Raw genomic sequence first — 21,066 nt, 5'->3', positions numbered from 1 at the left:
CTGATGTTTGAGGTTTATTGAGACTCCTAAGTTTCTAACCCCCACCCCCAAAAAAGCCCAAGTGTCTTGCACTTTACATTGTCACAGAAGTGATTCAGTTACATTATTACAAAATCGATACAGTGTGGTTTGGAGCTATTTGATTGTTCATCATCTATACAGTTTTGTTGTGAGTTGCTGTAGTGCGTTAACATGGAGTTTCCTGACTTTTCCCTAAATAAGAAACATTTTTATGATTTAACTGCTCTCTTGTAAGTGAACTGAATATTTCATTCTCTCCCCCCTCATCCCTCCATCTGCCAGGTACTTATATCCGAAGGCCTAGGAAGGTATGCAAAGGACCCTAAATTTGTTTCAGCTACAAAACATGAGATTGCTGATGCATGTGACATGACTATTGATGAGATGGAAAGTGCAGCAAGTAATCTTCTCAATGGAAATATTAGCAATGGGACCAATGGKGATATGTTTCCCATTTTAAGCAGACAAGATTATGAACTTCAAGATTTTGGTCCTGGATACAGCGATGAAGAACCAGATACTGGACGATATGAAGAAGACTTAGCTGATGAAATGATATGCATTACAAGCTTATAGTACTTAGTAAGGAAAATGATTTTAATAACAGAAAAAGTGCCTCATAGTTTAAAGATGCTAGGCACTAGCTGGAGTTAATAACCAACGGAGTTTTGTACAAGTGATGTCACACCTCAAGGAAGCCATAACTAATAAATAGATTATCTCCAGGCTGCTGAAACGTGATCAGAGCTGCAGTACATCAAGTCTCCTACCACAGAATCTTTGGTTCCTCTGTAGGAACAAGGTTACTGTGAAACCAAGCAGATTCTGACAATCAGTTTTTTGAGGGCTAGAGTGGTATTCTGAGGTGTAAAATCTTGCCTGTCCTTCAACGTTGTGCTGCTGTCCGTCATAGTAAAGCAGGATTTTGTCAATGAAAATGTCTGTGTAAGTCCAGCACAAAATTGTGTGGGAAATAAATACATGAGTGATGACAACCAATAGTGTCATTACCTCAGCACTCAATAGCATATCAGCTATCCATTGCATATCCATTCTAATACTGTTTTCAAACTTGCCTCCTGGTTTCTTTTCTTAATGCTTTTCTAAATAGTTTGTCATGCTCTACTTGTCAGAGATCATTGAAAAAAGAAGTTAGATAATATTGTCATATGTAACACCAGTTTACATAGGAAAATATCATTCAGATAGTCTGTTTTATGACTATCACGTTAAGGGCAAAATATACTGGAATAATTGCATTCTTACTAATGCACTTGCAACCAGGTTATAGTAGAATTAGATAAGATAGTTTGCTAAAAATTATATAGTAGAAATTATTGTAAATGAATTGTAATATACAATGATTTGTATTTGTAAAGAGATGTTCTATATTTTGTAATTATTGTACCGTAATTGAACTGCAGCAATATTTATGGACCTTGATTATTGTAACTCTCCACAGAATTCTAGATATAAGTATTTTTACTTGGAATATATAGATCTATAGCATAAATATTTAAATAGAGCCACTTCTCAGTATAAATCTCTTTTTGGGATAAACTATCAAGTTTACACTTGAAAACACACTTTTTTAAAGAAAATGCTTGAGTCACATGCATCTCTCTGCATAAGGGATGCACAGYTGACTATCTGCAGTCTTATAATTGGAAAGTAAAAGATTTGAAATTATTTTAACTTTTTGATTGACAATAAGCTGTGATTTTATTTTTGTATTAATCCCATGCTATAAATATTAAAAATCATGAAAAAAAATCAGCAAGTTCATGCCAGAGTATCACTGGTCATGAGACAGCTTTGTGTATTACCCTAAGTACCTACTTTGATATGAAACATCTAGGGCAGAAATTATTTCACAGGTAAATGAAAATGCTTTACTTCAGTACTGCATACTTTTCTGCTCAGAAAGAAAAGAAACATGGTAAAACAATTCTTCATAGAACCAAAAAACCTTGATTATGTGAAAAATACACTACTTTGTTGCCTCTACCCTTCTGTTGTTGTGTGTGTACTACTTCAAAGATTTATTTTTATGCAATCAAAAGAGGGCTTAGATATTGTTCACAATGCAGTAAAACCCTGATATGACTTTGAGGCTAATACAACCTTGGAGGAAAATCAAAAGCATTGAAAATTACTGTCTATTTTATTAGCACTGGATAACAATGACTTGTTCTAACAAGTTATCTTACCAGGTTTTACCTGTAGTTCATATGCTCGATAGCAATCCAGTTCACATTTTTAAAAATGTGATGTTTAAAACATGTCAATAAACATTTTGTACATAATAACAATTTCCTATGAAAACGTTACAAACTTCCTCTGGAATTATTCTTATTTCGAATGCCAGGATAAGAACTTAAAGGTTTGTAAATTATTTCTTGACCTACATCATTTTGTATTAAAACAAATGCAAAATGTTCTTCAAAATAAAACTGTGTAATAATTTTATTTAACTTGGGACTCCTTTTACTAATAGTTTTTCACCAAGAATTTCAAAAAGTTAAGTTCTGACTGTGGTATTTGGACAATGGGGAGGGGATGTGTGGAATATAGTCTTTAGTCTATATTATCACAGAGTGCAAGTTTTTTAAGAATGATGTTAACCAGAAAAAAAAAAGTGATTAGAATATTTGTATGAAAAAAAGGTATCAGTATCACTCCCCTAGATACAAATCTAGGAAAATAACTAGGAAAATCTGAATAAAATCCTCTTAAGAATGTCAAAACCAAATCTTTTGTGCCTTCTGCCAGGAACCACTTGGGTAGGCTACTCAGGATTAGTCACTTCTGATTTGTTACACTTTCCCAGCTTACAAAAACAAACTTTAGGAGAGCAAAATAAACTCTCCAGATCTCATATCACTATGCAATACTGGTGAGTAGTTTTCACAATTTCACCCACTGCTGAATTTCTAAAAAATCAACCATTTTTATGGAAGGTGAAGCTGAACATTAAAAAAAGAGAAGGGAAATAACCCAGCCCACAACCCAGGTTGCTTAATTCTTGGGCTTTTTGATAGGACATGTCAGATTCAGCTGAACTACATTTTTATAACAATGGCACCTTAAAATACTGCCAATCATAGAATTTACTAAATACAGAAAGACTAAAAGTCATCTCAATAAATAAAACATATTTCATGAGTTTCCAGACTGTTTATGTGTGTATATAATGACAGAAAATATTATAGCTAATTGTTAGAAAAGAAACATAGGGTTTGGGGCTTTTTTTCCAGTGAAGTACACTCATTGAATAAGCAAATATATGTAGTATATTTTATTTGAACAATGTCTTTTTGAGGCTTGGATGACAACTATATAGATTAAAAATTGTAATACTGTAATAAGATATGCTTGTGTTCTCTCTACAAAACTTAACTATAATTTTAGAAAGATGCCTAAATGCTTTTGTTATTCCAAAAATGTATTTATGAGTTTACAGAAAATGTATGATACAATCTCGCTGTTCAATTTTCCAGTGTATATATATAGCTCTCTTATTTGGTTGCAGACCTATTGAAATTAGATACCTAAAAGGATTCTAAATTGTAGAAACAACACCGAAACTGGTGTACAAAACCTTGTATGGCCTTACATGGATCAAACAAAATGAAGTTTTGTAAATGACAGTACTAATACTAGTTCTGCTAACTTTAAAAAGTACTGCTTTCTTACACTGAAACTACTTGCACTGATGAGATGTATGCAAAAAGAAACATTTTTGTTCAGTCTTTTTTAATCCAGTTGTCCCCAGCCAGAGCCCTCCAACTGTCTGAAATATCTGCAACAAGGTGTTACCATGGAAATGATGTTCTCACTCACAGGACATTGCTGGCTCAGGCCATGTTGGCAGGTCTAGTAACTATCAAGTTCTTAAGTCAAAGGAGCTTTTATAGTTAACTGTTTTCAAATACTTAATGTAAGTATCTTCTCCTTATTTACAGAAATATCTGAAAAAAAATCTGAAACTGAGAATAATACTGAATTACATACCATACTATTTTGTTAAAGAAGTAAGACTCTGGAATAGTCCACCTTTCCTCTGCACCAAGGCAAAACAGCATAAAAACAGCTAATTATTAGCTAGCAGGCTCCAAGTGCTGCACAGAGCATGTTACTGGAACCTTGTACCAGTTCTCAGCATCTCTCAGCAGACCCAACTCACCCAGAAGCAAACAATTTTACCAGGAAATCTGTATCAGCAACTAGATACAATGCAGGAGCAATTATCCGTGGTTTCATGACACCTAAAGATTCCCCCAGGGAGCTAAAACTATCAAATAACTGGGCTGTTTCTTTAAGACTGCATCAAAGATAACGGCATAAAGGAGCCTCAGCAGTATGTAGCAGTGGGGCCTAAATCACTAAAGCAACTACAGCTTCACAGCAATGAAAATAATTGAAGTATTTAGAAGGGAAGGAATTTGAAAGCTGTCTATATATGGCTAGAACTGCTAGAAAAGGTGATGATATTTTGGAAGAAATGCCTAATTATCTGACTGCACAGTGCAGTGATATGTACCTGAATGTTAAGACACACATGCAATTTGGCATGAATATGTAAGCTTCCTATTTCCAGGTCTTTTAAAGCTTGACATAATGCCATAATGTGTGGCTCTGTGTGTGTCTGTGTGTGTTCAGTAATAAGTTATGTAAGACACTGGCTAGTTAATCCTCTGCTGTTGTATAATAACAATTCCCATCCTGCATGCCTAAAGTGCAAACCCATGTTATTCATCTGCAAATGCAGGAACTTCAATCGTCAGTCTTTCCAAACTGCTTCCCAYTTCAACTGTACAGAACTGTGGTAAGTCTTGTCAGTATATGTTATTCTGAGTATCCTAATGCTTCCTATTCCAAATAAGACTAAGATACCTTAAATGAAAAATCTTAAAAGTACAAATCCTAAATAAAAGCTATTTCCCATAAAAGGCAGACTGTACAAAGTTCATTCTTTCCCCAAAGGCAGTTGAATCAGATGAATCATCTTATTGACACAGCTAATCAATCACCTACTACTAGAAGTATTCTTGCAGTTCCCTCGTTCCTAAAGAATGCATCAAACAGAAAAGGTTTACCTGACTCCTTTTGGAGCTGAGTTCACTGTTGTCATCTGCCATCTTCAGTATTTCTGTTTACTCTTTATGTAGATACTCCAGTGAATTAAGTCTTTTTCCTCAGTAAGTAGCAGGGCTTCCCACCACTGCTTTGCAGCAGCACCAGGTAGAAGTATCTGCCTTAAACATCTGCAGTTGTCCCTCTAGCCAACATTTGAGTCAGCATTTTTTTTTTTTTTTTTTACAATCTAACAGTGTAAAATTCAATTTTTTCTGGGAAAAAAGTTTATTCTTCTGTTCACTGGAAGTCCTGAGCAAACTGTAAGAAGGTTACTCACTCACAGCTCTAAACTCTGTATTTACAGTATTTTCAGCAATTTCTAAAAGTTGGATGCTGACCTACTACTGGAGTTTTCTATTAGTGCATGCAATAAGCTTATCTTCTGCAGGCTGATAACAGTCCCTTGATTACGATTACATTATCTGTCTCAGGCCACAGAAGCATTTTCTTTATAATTTGACAGCTGCTTAATCAGTAGTTATTTTAGAATACTTAATAAATCCATACAATTCTGAGTTCAATTTCTTTAGTTTTTTAATCAGTATCTGAAAGTCAGATTTACAAATAAAACAGCCATGAAAGACAACATATCTTCTTTTACACATCTGAAAATAGTAAAACCTAGACTTAATTCCTAACTAAAGTATAAGCATTGGTTCACTAAGCTACCTACCTCCAATTAAAAAAAACAATCAAACAAACAAAAAAAAAACCCCACCTCTTCCTGTATCTGATCTGATGCAGTCACTTTGAGTAACTTTTAAATTTAAATCTACCTTAACTCTAATGTTTTTTGTTTTTGTTTTTGTTTTTTCAATAAAGCTTGTGCAATGGTCAGGCACTATTTGGAGTATTTCCTGAGAAAATTCTTTTGCCAACACGCATCTTTGAGCAAAGGCCAGTAACTTTAAGGAAGAACTTTACGGAAAGTGCAAGCACTGTGGTAAGTGATAAACCAGTATATTCAAACCAGCTTAAACTGTGAATGGAATGCTGCTAAGCTACATAGCAAAAAGCCACGAGAAATTCAAGTTTTGCAATATATTTTTTTTACAAATTCAGCTCTTCTTCTGCAATTATTAGAAAAATAATTTGTGTTTGATAAAGTACAATGTGTATCTTCTGTATGCTATGTATAGTTAAAAATGCTTAGTGTGGTTAAAGCTGACTTTCAGTGAGGGTTTGTAAACTATGCATTGTTCCCAAAAAAAAAAAAAAAAAAAAAAAAGAGACAAATTCTGGATACATACAGGTTTCCCGCTCGCAGAATTCTAATACATACTACTTTGTCCTGTGAATGGGAGAGTTTTAAATAAATGCTTACATTTACTTAGCCAGCCTTTGCAGGGTGTAGGGATTGCTGGCTTACTGTTATCCTGGATAACCTGCTCACAACAGTTAAAAATCCTTCCTTTAACTAACAGGGCTTACCACAGAGATTTTCAAAATATCATGCATTAATCCTTTCATGCAATTCTTTACACAGTGTGTCTGGCTTGTATGTGCAACTGACCCGTCATTTAGAAATAGCTTCTCTTCAACAAAAATTTAAAGTTGTACTACAAAAACCATGTTTAACTAAAATGAGAAGCTTGAGCCAAATGATTTAAAAAAATCATTAAATAGTCTAATATCAAGGGCTGAATCAAATTAATAATTATCTTAACAATGATATGYTGATTTGCATAGCATTTATTTTGTGGGCAACTCCAGTATGAGACACCAACATGTGAGCGAAAGCCAAAGTGGCAAAAGGTGTGAGAGGATAAAAACATTGTTTATCGCTGTGTTTCCAAGGTCTTGGGCCTATATACAGGAACGTTTTTCTCATGAAGTGATGGAAGCCCCTTAATTATATCTGCAGCTTTCTCTGCTATCATAATAGTTGGGGCATTCAAATTCCCACTGACAACACTAGGCATTATTGAGGCATCTACTACTCTCAAGTTTTCAACTCCAATTACTTTTGTTTGAGGATCAACGACGGCAGTGCTGTCTGAAACCTGACCCATTCTACAGGTGCAGGAAGGGTGATAAGCACTATCAGCCTTCCGCCTTATGAAAGCATCTATTTCTTTGTCAGACTGAACATGGTTTCCCGGTTGAATTTCAGGCCCACAAAATTTTTCAAATGCTTTTTGAGCAAAGATCTCTCTGGTCAACTTGACACACTGGCGGAATTCCCAAATATCTCTTTCTGTATGGAGAAAAATAAGATGAGTTTAAGTACTCCCTTCACTTAGAAATACTTCCCTGTATATAACACTAACAATAGCATCAAAGAAAAAAAAATGGAAGTCTCACATTTATTACTGAAAACCAAAGTCAAGCAGAAYTTTTTTCAAAATCACAGACATTTACATTCACTGTGAGCAAAAATGTCAGTTATATTGCACACACCAAGAATAAGTGAGCTAACAATTGTTCTTTTTTTCCCCTATACTTGCTTCCTATCCAAGAGCACTAGCTCCAAGAGCACAGACAACCAACCAAGACCCATTCCTCCACAGCAGAAGAGAGGAATGAGACAAACAGAACAGTGCTGCAATCCTGACAGGGAATTCTTTTTGATTCACCCAGTGTTTTGCACAATGATCACACTGACTGACTTTTATAAGTACAAAATAAACAACAATGCACCAATCAGCACTTCTGAATTGGTGTTGGACAGATAAGAAAATTTGCTACTGAAACAGGAAGGAATTAAGCTGACATCAGAGCAAACAGAAGCTGCATTTACCTGTCGACATATAGTTAGGCTCAATGATAGGATGGTCGTTTGGGTTTGCAGTCTTCAGCTTGAGCCAGCCCACACTTGTGCTCCTCATGGGTCCCACATGGACCTGTAATGCCCACACAACACTTGTGACCCAGCCCTAACTGACACAGTTCAGAACTCAGTGTGATTTTTTTTGCAACTCAGACTGTCTTTAGAAATTAAACACATGTTCAAGAGGATAATGAAAATGACCAAAATATGAACATTTTTTCCATTTTATATAAATTAGTTGTAAATATGATACTGCATGGTAAGAAGGGAGAAATATRCCTGTGTTTTCAATTGTTTTTTTTAACTTTAAACGAGAAAAATATGATTTTTCATTTAAAATGCAATCATTCCAATTTAGCAGTAGCTGAGCATTCAGAGGACAAAATTACTATCATCACTGTAGAAAAGATTCGCAAGAGCAAACAAGTACATTCAGTGACAGTTCTCTGGCATTCCCTGCCACAGATTTTTGGGGGAATCTACATTCCTTGTTGATTCAAAAGTTAGAAAAAAAAAAAAAAAAAAAAAAAAAAAAAGTCAATATTATATTCTAAAGTAGGCTTGGATTTGCAGCAAAGGTATGCCCTCTCCTCCTTCCCGCCCCCCCAATTTAAACCTCTGCCTAAACCTCTGTTGCGGAAAAGGGAACACTTTTTGTTTTGTTTTTGCACAGTATCCAGTACAATGGTACTACACTATGTTGCAAACAATAATACAACACTTCAATACTTTCCCAGAGATAAATGGCAAGATAATTTTAGTAGCCGTATCAAACAGTAAGTCCATATTTTTTCCCAATGAAGAGGATTAGCCAACCTCTTCATATAATACTGAAAAATTCAGTGACACAGCACTGGAACAGGTTGCCCAGAGAGGTTGTGGAGTCTCCTCCTCTGGAGATATTCAAAGCACACCTGGATGCAACCCTGTCTAACATGCTCTAGGTGGCCCTGCTTGAGCAGGGAGGTTGGACTAGAAGATCTCCAGAGGTCCCTTCCAACCTTACCGGTTCTATGATTCTATAAAATTATCAACAGCTACAACAATAAAGTGTAAGCCTCCTTGACAATTGCTACAGAACATCATTACTGAAATATGTCCTTCAACAACTCACCTGGTAAGCTTCCATTATAGAAGCAACCCGACCATGATCAATCACCTGAGAAGGGAGAAAATGGAACTGAATGTCGGGGTGAGGAACCCCTGCTTGACTTCGGATAAAACCACCAGATTCTAAATGCGCAGTTGCTCCCTCACCTAGAGAGTGTAAGAAAGAGAGCAAATGCCATTAAAGGCATCAAAAAACACYGAGAAAATCACTTCTTAACCCTTGTTTCACCACTATGAGTAGTTCATATTCACAATGGAAATTGTAAGAATGCATATCTGTAACGAACATCTTATAATTTAAGCAATATGCATCGTTTTCACCTGCTTTTTTAATCATTAGCTAAATATAGATATGCGTAACTTTGAAAGTCTCACTTATTTGAGTGACAGTGGGATGTTACAGCCAGGTCACTGTAACTGGCAGAAGCACTGCCCATGGTCTAACTCTGGATGAAGATTTAGTCTCAGGATCCTGCCAGATGTACAGGAAACAGACTGCAGCAACCTAGTCCTAACTGCACTGCATGCAGCAGGGCCATTCCATCAGCCACAGGTAGCAGCCATCCACGGTGCCTACCATGCAGAGGATGGATGAAGAGCCTGCAATGCCCCTGCCTCTTTTTATACTATATTATTTTCACATCCATTTAAAATGTCAGAGCCACCATGATTCAGTCCTCTCTAAATCCTTATTATACGATAAAAAGCCACATGTACCCAGCATAAGTTGCCACTCTGGGTCAACAATGATTCTATAAGTAAGTGACGAAAGCCCTGAATTTGGCCAAACAATTTTTACTAGGTTCAAGGATAACTTTCACAATTTCCTTTTGAAAATACAACTTACAGCTGGATTATTATAAAATGAGTGTTATTTTAATAGGAGCAATTTCTAATTTACATAAAAGCCTGAAGGAATCTGATGACAGCAACAAAATAACTCTTCAGAGAATTAAAAGGAAAAAAGGAATCCAGCTATAATATCTTTTTTTCTATATGGTATCAATTTCTAAATAGGTTTTTTTTCTTCWTTTTTTTACAACAGCTTTTCTTAGTGGTGCCCAGATTTAAAAAGCAGATCTTTTCTTAAAATGAAAAAGATTTTAAGGCATTAAAAAAAGTGTATGAAAACCTCATTTGTTACCTAAGACATAGTATTTCTTTTAAGAGATTCCAATTTACAAAGAAGAAACCATTCACGCCCATTTTCAAACTCCAATTTGTGCAGAGGAGATGAAAAAAATTTATATGAAAGGTCTTGGACTTTGAAGCTCACAGAGAAAAGACTTTCTGTGATAATTCTAAAGCAAAAAAATGGGTAGAACAATTTCATATTTTGTTTCATACCTGTAAACTTCCAAAGCCATTCTAGACCAATTTTCACCATGTTAATTGGCTTTTGTGCATTATATAGAGTAATAGGTTTGGTGCACTTTTGCTGAACGTACACTTCTAAATGATCTTGAAGATTCTGGCCTACTCCTGATTAAAAGGTTAAAAATGGAGTACAGAGAGAAGAAAGGAAAAAAAAATGAAGTTATTTCACATGGAACAATTATATACAATATTTGCTACCAGAAAACAGCATAAATGGGAACTAAACCTCTTGCAAGAGCCAAAACCGTAAGTCATATTGATCTTTTGCTCATGTCAGAATAAGGTTTTACATAAAGATAGTGTAACCAGGATAAAAACAGAAAGTTAAATGGCAGATATATAATATGCTCTGAAAGTGCCAGATATGACTTCTGAATATGATATCAGTTTTTCTAGTTTAAAGGATATTTTTCATAAATCCATATTATTCCTTTCAGCTTTTAATATATACGATAATAAAACAATCTGCTGCAGCTCAAAACTCTTCCTTCAAAATTCTGAATGATAACTAAGCTGCTTTGCTTTAATGATGCTCAGCGGCATTTTTCAGATCAATCAATGTTTCSATTGTAACTTTGAAACTTTGTTAGTTTCAGTCCACACAACCCACCATAAAGTCTACTAAGATCCCCCAGCATCAATTCTTTTACCTAATGGTCTTTGAATTGCATCCTTAGGAAGATGAAAGGTGAAAAGAAATGAGAAAATTACCAGGAAGGTGGCAAACAACAGGGATCTCCAGTTTTTTTAGATCATCTGCATTGCCAATCCCAGACAACATAAGCAGCTGCGGAGAATTTATGGCACCTCCACTTAAAATAACTTCCTTACTGGCAAATGCCTAAAACGAAATGAGTATAAAAGACCTGATATTATTAAGCTTGATCTAAATACAGGTAAAAAGTCAAGAGGATCTGTTAAGCTATGCCACTCTGGTTCAGTTTACATACCCTTCTCTCCCTTCTCCTTCTCATTCTAAATGCTTTTTCTATTTTGCCAGAATTTTCTGTAGAGAGAAATGCTCAAACTTTCAATTTAATCATTTCCATATTTATTCTCATGTTTATAATATGCTCAAACTGTAGTTCAGCCAGTAACATGGCTGCCAGCAACGCCTGTGCTACTTGCCAGGAAAAAAGTACCTATGATTGGATTGTTAGCCAAGTGTCCGTTCCATTTTCTATACRGGTTAGTAAACAAAAACTGAGGCTCAAGCAGATTTTGAATTCAGAGATGTGATAGCTCAAAGATCCTCAAAAGTGTATTTCCTCAATTGAACCAGGATTAGTGTTTGGTTTCTGTTCATTTGAGTCCTCAGAAGCCCCTCAGTTACTAACACACGACTGTGTAAACTCTGACAGASCATATATGTATACATACATATATGCATACTGTTTTACTAACAGCCTTTTCATCGAGCAGTTAGAGTACGAGCCCCTGAGCTGGTCACTATTTAGGCAGCTAAACTATTAATCTGCCTTTGACTCAGTTTTCTATGCTGCATTCTTTTCCTAAAATCTTCCCTGCAATGTTTCTGGCACATCTCCTCTCTACTCTGGCAAGAAATTCTCTCATTTTAGCATTGCCAAAATCCTCCTCTGTGTTATTTGCATCCAGGGACTACTACCTTTTCCCTGTTCCTATACTTCTTAAATGTAGTATCAGGAAAAAACTCCTCCCCCCTGTTGCTTTTCATTGTTAAAAGAAAAAACTATGTGTTCAGTGAAAAAATACTGGCACTCCCTTCCTTTCCCTTTGCTCTTTGAAAGAACGTGATGTGGGTGAACACAGCCTTTTTCAAACTACTCTTTTCAGTTCTAGTGAGATGGCTCATAAACACACACATTCAATGTACTCCACTCTCCCTACTCGAAAGTATTTTGCCTGCTGACATACAAGATATCATTTGTATGCACACTGACTTAGGTGGTTGACTACAAACTAAACACCAACTGAATAGCAATTCTTACATGTTAGAAAAGAAAGATTCAGGACTCACTATCTTTACAAAAGAACAAACTCACCATGGAAGAAATAAAAAGTAAACAACAATTTAAATCTGATGTAAACTCTAAAGCTATCTCATCTATTTCAGTATTTTAGAGCAATACACATTTGCAGAAGTAATACCATAATATTGAGCTGCTTCTTCTCTTGTGCAGAATTTAAGGTGCTATCATGAGTAGCCCCTTGTTTTTATTTTAGATGGGATACTTAGCTTCTAAAGTAACATAAAAAAGTGCTAATTGTTTCTGTAGTATAGTGACAGTAAACATAAGCATGGAATGCATATCAATTTGTAGTAATTCTTATTTTTGAGTGACACCTCAGCTACGCAGAATGATAGTGAATGAGATTCTTCCTTATAATAAAATTAAAATCTAGTAATAAGATCAATTATCTAATATTGCTGCAGGTACAGCCAGTGCCGACATTTTGTCCAATACTGTTTCAGGCTAGGCAATCACTCATCTGTTTAGATAATAAACAGCATATCTGGGACTGCTGAGTCAATACCAAGATCTTTACTTTGAATGTTATATGAGGTACCAGAGACCCTGTATGTTAAGTAACATAAATGTACATTATGATTTTTATTTCCAGCTAAAAACATGTTTCAAAACTTATTATTTTGATATGTATTATTTTTTGTTTCAGGTAGAGTTCATATAATGCAAGTTTAAATTACACTTGCTGCAAAGTCAGCGCTATAGTTATTCCTAGCCCATATCTGGTCTTTCATTGGACTTGATACATGCAAGGAGGAAAACTGACTTTGAATCTTTTTTGTAGTGGTTATTTAGCCTGATGCATTAAACACTGGGTTTTTATTTTCCCTGCAGATACACTCTTCTGCTTGAATCTGAACTCAGAATCCTCCATGAATTCCATGAATGCTTCATCTACCTACCCTGCTTTTGTTAAAGTGCTTACTGGATTCTTGAGCGCTTTCCTGGGCCTCAGTGTCTACAAAAATCAATTAAGTCTTTCCACTGGCTTGAACGGCTTTTGAATCAGCCAGATGATCTTTTAACTTTATTCTAAAATAGACTGTAAAAACAGAAACATTTTAATACACCTTGATGTTCATAATGTTACAAAATTATTAGCTCTTCCATTCTGACAGCTATAAAATTTTCCAGAAAGTGAAAGCAAATAAGTCCTGCAATTCTAATGTTGAAAAAATGAAAGGGAAATACTTTGAAGATGTACTTTTTATAATATAGACAATAATTCATTAACTGTAATTTATACATATATACACATAAATGAAAATTCATACCAATTAAACTAATTTGCAGTTAAAGTAGTCCAGCAATCAGAACATACCTTTGATCATATGTAGTTATCTTTCCAAGACTTTCTTCAATAAAATTAATCTTGATAATGACAAAAGAAAAGCAACCAGAGACACTGCTTTCACAGACATTTAGCATCTCAAGAAATCAGTCAAATTTCTGTAACTTTTGTTTTGCATTATTAATGATAATAACTATACTAATCCATTTAGAAAACAACTGATCTGTTCTGTGAATTAGAAGGTGAAAGAACAGTTTATATTACACTTTAACTTTTAGCAGGTGTTTAGTCACAGAATCACATTTTGTCTGGTTAGTCTTTTATGCCTTACTGAACTCAAAAAGTCAGAATTGGTACTCTCCTCTCTTTAGGCATATTACTATGAAACACTTTTCAATTGCTTTAAAATTGTTTGTTACTAAAAATCTTAAGTTATTAACATACAAATCCCCTTTTAGGTAATTTCCTAGTTATGTACGCCATAATCAGCTGTAATACAGAGATAAGGGAAATGAGAATGTTTTAGGTCTTATGTAAGTCACTGGACTCTGTAAAACAAACTACTGTTTATCCACAGAATTAAGATGTAATGGTGATTCAAACTTCCACTGTTCCTGAAGTACCTCAACTGTCCCTTATCAAAACAACTATAGACAAAAGGCATTTTTTTCAGTCTCAATCTCACTCTTGTTCTGATTTCTAGAGCCCTTTCCTAAGATTTTGAGATGTGATCACATGTTCAATGTAGTCGCATCAGACTGAGATCGCAAATTCACTCCACGAACAACTACAAGTCCTGTTTCTTCACTGTTTCATGACTAGCCCAAAACTATATATATAATGGCAGTGTAGAAGTGACTGATCCAGGATTTTTCCCGAGACATTCAGGCTCCAGTATTCAGCTGTGACAGATTTTTGTATGCCTGAACAGCTTTTTCAGAAGTTTTATTTTTGCTTTGACCGATGTCTTTCATACAGGAAAGTAAAATTTCTTACCTTTTTCTTCTGTCCATTTTTCATATACTCAACACCAATGGCTTTTGTTCCTTGAAACAAGATTTTTGTTACCAATGTCTTCTCTGTGACTGATAAATTTGGGCGTGATATGGCTGGACGAAGGTAAGCACTAGCTGTACTCCATCTTTGACCTGCAATGCATATTTACATTAAACATCAAAATAGTCATGCTCTGCTAAGTTATATTCAAGATTTTTCCCCATAACAATCTAGATGTTTATACAGGGAAAAGGGGAAAACATTCTCGTGTAGAGTTCAAAGCAAATGTAATGCAATGTAGTAACTAAAGATTTTATTTTAACATGACAAACTTCACAAAGATGTTCTGAAAACCTACCCTCTTTTCCAAAACAACAACTATGGATCAGGACTTGCCAGCCAATACAGTTTTCACTGAAACACAGACTACACAGATAGGAAGCTGCTGTAAAATGAACAAGGAGTAAATGCAGAGTGCAGTAGTTCTTCACTAAGACAAACAACAAATTGGCATTTAGTGTAGATTATATGTCTGTATTCCACAATGTTTTCTGAAATACCACTGATGCTTCAGAAATATAAATTACTTATTAAACCCTTTGTGGTTTACCTTTGTGTATAGTCATATCCATCCAGCCGAATCCTTCTTGCTGATAACCATTCATATCATCTGTGAATGGATACCCAGCTTGCTGGGCTGCCTCCAGGAACGCATGATGAAGAGGATGGTTTGTTTTCCCTCTTGACACATACAGGGGTCCATTTCCACCTCTGTACTGATCTGGTCCCAGTTCATGTGTCTGTGCCTTCTTAAAATAAGGCAAGCAGTGCTCATAGTCCCATCCTACAGCCCCTTCCCTGCTCCACCGATTGTAATCTTCTGCATGCCCACGAATGTACACCATAGCATTGAGAGATGAGGAGCCACCCCACACTCTGCCTCGGGGCCAGTACATAATTCGATTATCCATATGCTTTTGTGATGTTGTGTGGTAATACCAGTTATATTTCTCATCACACAGGTTATATGTTAATGCAGCAGGCATATGAATCTTCCACATCAGTCTTTTACTACATAGAAGGGTATCTCTAGGGCCTGCTTCCAAAAGTAGTACAGTACTGAGAGGGTCTTCAGTCAGTCTGTTGGCTAATACACACCCTGCTGATCCAGCTCCAACAATGATGTAATTATGAGAGTTTGCATTTTCAGAATGAAATTGAGACAACGTATGTGAGGTCTTAGATTGTTGTTCACTGCTGCCTAAGATGTTCTTTAGTATGCGTGCTTTAAACAGAGCTCCTGTTACTTTATGCATTTCAATCACAGGACTGTAACGTTTAATTCCTTTGATTAAATACGACATCTTTACTAATAGCATCACTCTTGTAGAACTTCTGTCTTAAAATCGAATGTTTTGCCCTACAAAAACAACAAAAAAGTCCCAATTAAGGTGTAAAAATCATTACAATGTATGATCTCTAAAATGTCAGTTTTCAACATGAAAGATGTACAGGCTAATGATTCCTTAGCAACTTAGCAGAAACAGAGTCCAAATGTCTTTATTTCCAGATTAGTCATGCAGATTCCCATACACAGAACAGAACTGAAGTGTAAGAATTACTAAAAATGTGAGATCCACAAGAAAAGGGGCCACTCCATAGAACTACTGTAAAATACAGTAGTTTTGTTGCACAGGGCAGTGGATGTTGGAAAGATATAGCTGGTCACAATGTCTTCTTTCCTCAGCAGTACCTTTTACCCCATAATTCCTAATCTTGATAAATCCAGTTATTTAAAGATCCATGAAACTGAATGCAAAATGCCTTGCTTGCTTTTGACTCGCTTCTGGTTCCTGAGGTGGATACAGCAAGCATATTTTCAAGTCTTTGCCAAAACCATAAAGGATGGAAACCTTTATTTACCCAGTAGTCTCACTGCATCTGCCTCTAGCAGATGAGAATTTAAGAAAAAACAATCATCTCATGTATTCTTCTGTAACTTCTCTGTCAGTCAGTGATAGTACATGGCCATTTCATGACAGCAGAAATCATGAGTATGCCCACAGTACCTTCTGCCAGACCACACTTAGGACAATGTCTCTACAAAACATACGCTTAACAGAGAAACTCATTTTCAGCTATCCCAAAAAGTAAAAAATGACTGTTTTTTGAGGCAAAGGCAAAACTTCCTATGCCTTCATGTGGCTTCCTATTTCATTACTAAAACCAGATCCTGCAGGAATGCTCTGAGTACAGTTACAACCTGATGCCACTAGATCCTGAGTAGGAGGTTSAAGTATGGGACTGAATCCAAGATTTTCACAGCCCAGGTAAGTAAATGGCCCAAGTACTGATGCTACTAGCCAGTCCAAAGTATGTTTCTCTCACCCTCTCCCCTTGCAGCCATTTCTCTTGGCATAATCAATTACTTGAAAAGGATATCATTGGCTGCCCTAACTAATAAGCTGTAACAAGTGTGTCTCCTCGGCCCACGGTTTCTGTTTAAGGGGTTGCTGTGGACTCTGTCCAGAGCCATCTATCCASAGGCTGGTACATTGTAACGTGCTGCCCATCTGAAAGTTAAGCAAGCTTTGTGCTGGAAATCTATCCAACACTACATTATTCTTGTGCAACCTAATTTTTTTAGAAAGGAGTTCAGTAATCAATATTGAATTTTATACATCAATGTTTCATAATTATCCAATGTTTTGTAAYTTAAGCCCTGTATGTTTATAAAATGTCTGTTTAATTTCAATACAAGGAAATATGTCTTAAGGATGCTGAAATAATCAGCCTTTTTTTGACTAAAAGGCAGAACAGAACTATACTCATTTTCTTGGGTGAAACCCTGATGCATGATGTATGACAGGACACAGAAGCCCTTAAGGACAAGCTCTGTAACTAAATTCAGTGCGGGTCTCTGACAAACTCTAGAAGTCTTCCAAATACAGTTGTATGTATTTACACTTTGATGTAAGATCCCAGATGCAAATATAGTTTTCTTCTCAGAGGGAAAGGATGGAAAGAAACATGAATCTTACTTAATCTGCTCTAGGAAGACTTGTAATGGGCTATACAACTCCTGAAACTTCTACAAAAGAAACAAACAACTGCATCGGAAAAGAGTTTGCTGGGTTTGTTTGGTTGGTTGGGGTTTTTTTTGTTTGTTTGTTTTTTTAAAAACAGATACAGAGGATAGGTCTGATCTCAGAGTCAAAAGTCAAAACACCTGATTCTCATATGGCAGATTCAAAATGGATCACAGCTGAAGGTAGGTGTTGTCCTTTGAGGAAGGGGAGAGATTCCTAGAAGGTTTGGTGGCTTCTTGTGATGTAGTAGAAGAAAAAAGGTAARGAAGTTTTACTTGTTTCTGATTTATTTTACTTGTGATCAGGAGAGATACAATTCTACAGCAATGCAGAATTGCTGGGTCACAGTATTTCTTTGCTTCAGSAACAACAGGAGGCAAATGGCTTACAGTGTTGGTGGAATATGGGCCTGGGTCCTGGTAATCTGGGAAAGAAACTTCATTTCTATAMTCTGAATTATATTTTTACTAGTGAAAGATGGCTGAGGCTTATTATTTAGATACCTGGAGTTCACAAACTCTAGGACAAAACCTAGCGTGCCTGTTTTGGTGTGGGCTTCATGAAGCTATTAAATTTACTTTACTTTCTGACCAAAGTGCTGCCTACTAAGCCTACGGTGTATCATGTTAAAACTACAGAGGGAAAAAAGCGGGGGGGAGTTACTTGGTTCTCTTTGGTTCTCTTATAATGTGTACTGTGTTCCTGAGGAATGTATTTGAACTGTGTTTTCCAGTTACTGAACTGGAAACATTGAGTTATTAGACCAACAAATAGGTCCACCCAGGCCTCTGAGATGTGCTGGGGTAACTGACTATGAAATTTACCCAGTGAGGAAATTTAGCTTTAAGGCCAGCTCTGATTAAATACTGCYGTGGTCGTGTCAAAACAATAGGAATAAACAACCTGGTTCTCTTGGAGTGTTCTATACTTACCACCACCAAGAAGTGGTCCTTTTGGTGTTTTGGAATACTACTGCACATCTTTATCTGGATTCCCAAGCATCATGCCTTTTTTATGAACTTACGCAGTAAGGTGTTCCCCAGGAACCAGCAAACAGACCTGCAGAAACACATGTAGCAACTTAAACTATACATACATATATTCACCAGAGTGCTGCAGTACTTAAACAYTGGGACCTCATTTTAATTAAAAAATTAAAAATACAGGTAGATGCTTCTAAACAAGGCCTAAAGACATTGGTTTTAGGAGTGAGGCAAGGAAGAACATCTTGGCAGGAAAATTCCATTGCTACAACACAGAAGTAATGTATGTACTTTTAAGTTATATAACTAAAAGTGGACTATGAAGTTTCAAAATTACATATTCAGGGTCTGTTTTATCATTGTAAGATATCTAAATGCAGTATCAGGCTTGCATGGTAAAGAAACCTTGATTTATTTTATTTTTTTTTTATTTTTCCCCCCTTTCTTCACCCASTTATCTATCACTGCAACTGTACGATTGTTGATTTGGGGCCACATGCAAAAATGTATTTTTCTAAGGGACAATGTAAATGTGAAAGATGAAGAAAATGTTACCTCACTATTTGAAAAAAGGTGGGGGTAGGCAAAAAGGAGAGGAAGTTATGTATGAGGCTGTGTAGGCCATCTAAGGACTACATCAGCTTGCCCTCTCAGTAAGAAAGCTAASTCAAAGAACTGGAAATTAGGTCCCTCGGGTGACTCTTAGCCTCTTAAATTTAAAGGACTTTCAGTCTACAACGAAGAGTGAGCTGGGTATCCTGCTTTCATAGGGGGCCTTATGAACAGAAGGACTTTCTAACAAGAAAGTGGTTCTAGGAAAGTTACAGGACACTGGACAGCACTACTGTTAGCCAAGCAGAGCTGTCCTCTTTAATCTAACTGGAAATAAGACTGCTTTAAAAAACCATCTGTACCTACCCAGTTGGTCTCTGTTGTCAGTGGTCTCTGTTGTCAGTAGTCTCTGTCTGGGCTAGAAGGCAGAACTACCAGCCAAGAATGGTATATGTGATGTTTCTTTTAACTAAGTGGAGCAGTATTTTGAGTCTGCTTCATAACATATGTTGATCAGATTTAGATTTAAATGTTACTTCATGATTTTCTTTGCTTTCTTGTTTTGTATCAGTAAATTCATGTAAGTTGGAAAAATACTAAATGGAACAGTACTGGCAGCATAATATTGGAGATAAAGAATTAAATCTTAAYGTTCAAAAAGTGAATAGGAAGTGAAGTCAGTTAAGTGCCCGGACTTTGGTGTTTGAGTGAATTTGAGAACTGATGTGTAGGCGATTCATGAATTTCTGTGGTTTTAATGAAGTGTGGAGGTCAGAAATCAAACTCTTTTGACTTAATCTGAATCCAGCATCCACAGCAGGATTGATTAAAACACTAGTTTTAAAGAACAAGCCCTTTTGTCATATGGGTTGCGTGTGGTCCCATMCACCCCTAGCCTTCCTGCATGAGTGGTATCTGACCTGAGCTCCTTCAGACAGATCCTGAAACAAACAGCTGAGTTCTTACTTCCTCCCCTGCTTTCCTAGGGTGAAAATAATGACATAAATACTCCCTCCGGCAGACATAAAACCGGCTGCTCTTGTGCAGGCGCYCAGCAGCAGGGACGCGCAGCGCAGCAGAGCCGGGGGCTCGCTGCGGGCCGCAAGGCTCGGCCATCCTGCTCCTGCTGGGCCTGTGCGTGCGGGGCGAGGGGCAATGCCACTGGTCAAAGCAGGTCTTGCTTTCCCCCACCCTGAGCTGCAGACCGTGTGTGCAGCTTCTGTTAAGCCACTGTGAGGGCRTCTGGAGAAAAGTTTTGCTTTGGTTCCGCCAGTGAAAAGTCCACCGCTTGTGAAGGTGTAGCAGAAAACTTCACGTCTGCTGCTGAAGCCGTTCAAGCCCACTTACCTCGCTTTTTTTCTGCCTACTTCACGACCGAATTTACGCGCCGACCCCGGCCGTCAGGCTGGTACAGGCCCCCGCTGCTCCTCGGCCTCCGCAAGGCCCAGGCCCGGCCCTCGGGGGCAGAGGGAGCGGCGGGGCCGTGTCTCCCCCAGCCCGTCCCCGTCACGGCGCCGAGGACCCTCCCACTCACGCACTCGCTGCGCGGGCAGCCTGGCCGCTCTCCCCAGCGCCGTGCGCTGCCGTCGGCCCGCAGCCGCCCCCCACCCCCTTCCCGGAGGGCGGGCGGCGGGGCCGGGCCCCGGGCCCCGCGCTGAGGGCTGGCTTGAGGGGACGGTTTGAGCGCTTGAACTCTGCACAGGAATTTCGCCTTCGGCTGCCTCCAGAG

The 21,066-nt window shown here is 37.2% G+C and overlaps 2 protein-coding genes across 5 annotated transcripts in view; one reads left to right on the top strand and one right to left on the bottom strand.

Annotated features, from left to right (window-relative positions):
* CACNA1D (calcium voltage-gated channel subunit alpha1 D) overlaps window positions 1–624 on the top strand; it is a 194,182-nt gene extending 193,558 nt beyond the window's left edge. For all 4 annotated transcript variants that reach the window (XM_085302370.1, XM_085302369.1, XM_085302371.1 and 1 more), the window contains one exon: window positions 304–624. In XM_085302370.1, the coding sequence (XP_085158496.1) occupies window positions 304–597 (294 nt within the window). In that variant the 3' untranslated portion in view covers window positions 598–624. The remainder of the gene's footprint in view (window positions 1–303) is intronic.
* Window positions 625–6,834: 6,210 nt separating this feature from the next.
* Window positions 6,835–20,933, bottom strand: CHDH (choline dehydrogenase). Its single transcript, XM_085302368.1, has 9 exons — window positions 20,685–20,933; window positions 18,735–18,861; window positions 15,324–16,133; window positions 14,714–14,865; window positions 11,129–11,258; window positions 10,388–10,522; window positions 9,045–9,187; window positions 7,901–8,003; window positions 6,835–7,357 (listed from the first exon to the last, which is right to left on the bottom strand). Exons 3-9 carry the CDS (start codon window positions 16,090–16,092, stop codon window positions 6,939–6,941), a joined length of 1,851 nt encoding a protein of 616 aa, XP_085158494.1. The 5' UTR covers window positions 16,093–16,133; window positions 18,735–18,861; window positions 20,685–20,933; the 3' UTR covers window positions 6,835–6,938.
* Window positions 20,934–21,066: the final 133 nt, after the last annotated feature.

This window comes from Rhea americana, unplaced genomic scaffold, assembly GCF_003343005.1.
Source record: "Rhea americana isolate MKP2758 unplaced genomic scaffold, rheAme1 scaffold_19, whole genome shotgun sequence".
NCBI classification, from domain to species: Eukaryota; Metazoa; Chordata; class Aves; order Rheiformes; family Rheidae; genus Rhea; species Rhea americana.
This window is presented reverse-complemented; position numbering and strand designations above follow the sequence as displayed.